At 48.5% G+C, this 3572-nt stretch overlaps 1 protein-coding gene across 1 annotated transcript in view; it reads right to left on the reverse strand.

Moving 5' to 3' along the window:
* lamb2 (laminin subunit beta 2) overlaps positions 1-3572 on the reverse strand; it is a 45736-nt gene that overhangs the window by 8598 nt on the left and 33566 nt on the right. Inside the window, exons 20-27 of the mRNA XM_015404362.1 lie at positions 2535-2759; positions 2224-2441; positions 2005-2101; positions 1712-1893; positions 1435-1625; positions 1160-1344; positions 837-1078; positions 460-663 (exon numbers count right to left, since the gene is read on the reverse strand). Coding sequence (XP_015259848.1) covers positions 460-663; positions 837-1078; positions 1160-1344; positions 1435-1625; positions 1712-1893; positions 2005-2101; positions 2224-2441; positions 2535-2759 — 1544 coding nt within the window. The remainder of the gene's footprint in view (positions 1-459; positions 664-836; positions 1079-1159; positions 1345-1434; positions 1626-1711; positions 1894-2004; positions 2102-2223; positions 2442-2534; positions 2760-3572) is intronic.

Raw genomic sequence — 3572 nt, forward strand, 5'->3', positions numbered from 1 at the left:
CAGACAGACAGACAGACAGACAGACTCTACCTGTGAGCTGACATTCGCTTCTGCAGACATTCTGCATATGGAAAATAAATAAATACCAAAGAGTTAAACCCCAAAGGTTAAAAAAAGCCAGAAGAACAGAGAGCAGCTCTGATCATTTTTGCTGCACTAAAACATTTACTTTATGAACTATGGAGAAACAGTTTATAATACTCAAATTAACAAGAAAAGTTCAAACCTGCCAAAGATTATAATCCCAATGAACAGAGGATGTTTGGAGGTGGAATTTCTAGCTTAAAAACGTGTTCAAACTATTTTTCCAGCTCATAAGGTAAATAAAGCCGAGCTGCTCTCTAGCTGGAAGCTACAGAACAGAGCAGATAAACATCCAGAGCGCCGAGCAGCGAAGCAGCTGGACCACAGTTTGACTCAGCATCCAAACTTCTTTGATCACGCAGCCTCCATGCCCACCTTGCTATAGAGCTCCTGCATCTCCCCCATGGCCTTGTTCAGCTCCTTCTCTGCATGCTTGGCTCTTTCCAAAGCGTTGTCCGCTGCAGCCACAGCTCCGTTGCAGTTCAGGCCTCCGCAGTGGGGCTTCCCTTCGTCGTCTCGGCAGCCAGCGCCCCCACATGGACTCTCTGTGCATGGCGCATCACTCAGCGAGCCACAGACCTGTCAGTGAAACACAAAGAACCTTTTTAATAACGTCTTCCTTTGTGATGATGCTTAATAATCTGCTAGAGTCAGACTTTTGATCCTTCCAGATAATCACACTTTTCTATTTTGTCTTTTATTTAGATGAAAACCATCTTTTGATCATCAGTGGACATGAAGCTCAGTCCAACCTTTTCATTGAGCCTTCTCATGTCCAGGCCCTGCGCTCTGGTCTTCAGCTCTCCCAGCGACTGCTTGTTTGCGGCGTTTTTGCGATTGAAGTCGTCCTTCTTGGCAGAGATGAGGCGCTCGGTTCGGCGGCGGATGTCTGCAGACTGACTGACTGTGCTGGGCTTGGCGGTTGTGGACGCCTTGGCACGCCGCTCAGCATCTGCAGACGTGTTGTAGGAGCTGCGGATACTGTCGTAAGCTCCTAGAGAACAAAGAGGCTTCTGGTTGGATCTCAGCTGGGCTAGTCCCTGGAAACTGCAAACTCCACTTTCTTTGGCCTCACCTAGGAAGTTGGAGTTTTTCAGGACATCCAGTTGATTTTGGAGCTGCTCTGATGTGAGGTTGAGCTCTCGAGCCTCCCGCTCCAGAGCATTCAGCTCCTTGCTGGCATCAGAGTTTCGGTCCTGGATGATGGTTAAATCTCCCTCCACGTGATTCAAACCCTCAGTTGTCTCACCAATCTGCGCCCTTTGAGACACAACAAGCTTTTAGCCACATTAAATAACTCATGGGAGAAGCTTTTATCAACTGTTCTACTCTCATCTGTCCCAGAAGTACCTGAGATCCTCAATTAGCTCCATCAGGGTAGAAACGGCTGCAGTCGTGGCGTTGCGTGCATTGACGATGGCCTGAGCTTGAGCCAGCTTCTCTTCCAGGTCTTTGAAGGTTTTCTCATAGGGGCCAATCAGCCCGGTGTCTTGAATCTCATGGGCCCGCTCTGCAAGAGTCTTGGTACGAACTGCCAAGTCCTGAGAACGACAGAAAGAGAGCTTTTGGACAGACGGTTCACTGGTTTAGTGACCGAGGAGAAACTCTGTCTCCCCCAGCGCTTCACCTGCACGATGCGATCCCAGTCCCCAAAGCACTGGTGACAGGGCAGGCAGTTAGGAAACTGGCCGGCAAATCCTCTGGCGCACTGGTCACAGCGAACACCCGACACGCCCTGCTGGCAGACGCAGTGGCCCGTCACCCGGTTGCACTGAGAGGTCTTGATCCCACGCCAGTCACAGTCGCAAGCTGCAGAGGGAAAACAGGGAGACTTTTGGAGAAAGAATTTGTGGTATGTTTTCCTTAATCAGACTAAAACAAATTCTCCAACGAGGAAGTCACTAAATCACTTAGTCTGACCCCTGCACTGCGTCCTGGGGTCTCCCCAAAAGTTCTCCTCACAGTCTGTGCAGGTCTTCCCTCCAAAGCCTTCCCGACACTGACACTGGCCAGTAAACTGGGGGGCAGGAAGCAAAGCAAACACATGCATGATGGCAATAAGAAAAAGCTCCCTAATACTGGAGCTGTGTCTCCTGCGCTGCGGAAGGTTTGTTTTCCTCTGATCCAGGCCAGACTTACTTCATTGCAGGAGGATGTGACAGAGTTGTTGGGGTCACAGCTGCACGGTTCACAGCCTTTCCCGCTGGCCAGGTTCCAGTGGTTTGGGGCGCAGTGGTCACATGTCAGACCCACTACGTTTGGCAGACACTGACACTGGCCCGTGGCGCGCTGGCACACGCATTCCTCCCGCGCCATGCACTGACTGTGCTCGGTGCCCAAAAAGTTGCATGTACACTCTGGAGGAAAAGAACAGCAATGCTAGCAACCATCTCCGTAGATAAAAACAAAGCACATTGTTTGTTTGATGATCTCAGAAAAGTGTGACTAACTCCTGCAGTTGCGACGGGATCCATCTCCGAAATACCCGCTCTTGCAGATGCTGCAGTTAGGGCCCTCAGTGTTGTAGAGGCACTTCCTGCACTGTCCGGTCCGACGGTCACAGGCGTCCATATCAGACATGTCTATGTTGTTGCTGCACTGACACGGCTGACAGCGCCCGCCCGGCTGAGACGGGTTGCCATAGTAACCAGGGGCGCATTCCTCACACCGGGCTCCTGTGTAGACAAAGCAATAGGAGAAAATGAAACTTATGGATGGAAGAAAAACAAAAAGAACAGAATATTTGCTGAGGTTCAGTTTGTGGTGAAAGGAACGGACGAAGCAAGGACACGGCGACCAATACTGCTTAGTCAGTCAGGAAATACTGAATCCTTTTCATTCCCATCTCAGGTTCAGGTCTTTAACTCTAACTCTAACTTTTTTTATACTTTATATTTTTCATTTTAGTAGTTTTAGAAATACAAATACATACATTGAACAAATGAACAATTGGACCCCTCTTCCAACAAAAATCACAGATCAACTAGTTTGACAGGAGCAGTTAAATAATAACAACAAAAAAAGTAATTACATTACTTATACAGTAGATTTAAAGATGAGTGTTCCTTTTTTTCCATTATTTATTGTATTTCTAAGTCTTAATGAGAAAGTCATCCTCTCCATTGTGTGAATTTCCAGTCCAAACATGACGGAGGTTCCACATCGGGTCATCTGCGAGTTATAGCTTTCTTTCCACCTAATATTAATACTAATAGGAGATATCTATCGGACTTCCTCCGATCTTTGGGTAAGTCACCCAAAAAAATGAAGTGTAGACTGCCGGGCCGCTGACTGGACCGGACCTCAGCAGGGAGCCATGGGCCACCTGTGTCCAGGCTGGTCGGGTTCAGTCGCTCCATCCCCTGCTGGCTCCCTGCCCCCATCTCCGTTTGACTACGTGCTGCACTGTAGTCGACCACAATACCTGACAATTTTTAAATTCCCCCCCCGGACATTTTTTTTAGGAGTGAAAAGTAGGACATGTCCTG

The sequence above is a fragment of the Cyprinodon variegatus genome, unplaced genomic scaffold (assembly GCF_000732505.1).
Source record: "Cyprinodon variegatus isolate N-32 unplaced genomic scaffold, C_variegatus-1.0 Scaffold1709, whole genome shotgun sequence".
Classification (NCBI taxonomy): Eukaryota; Metazoa; Chordata; class Actinopteri; order Cyprinodontiformes; family Cyprinodontidae; genus Cyprinodon; species Cyprinodon variegatus.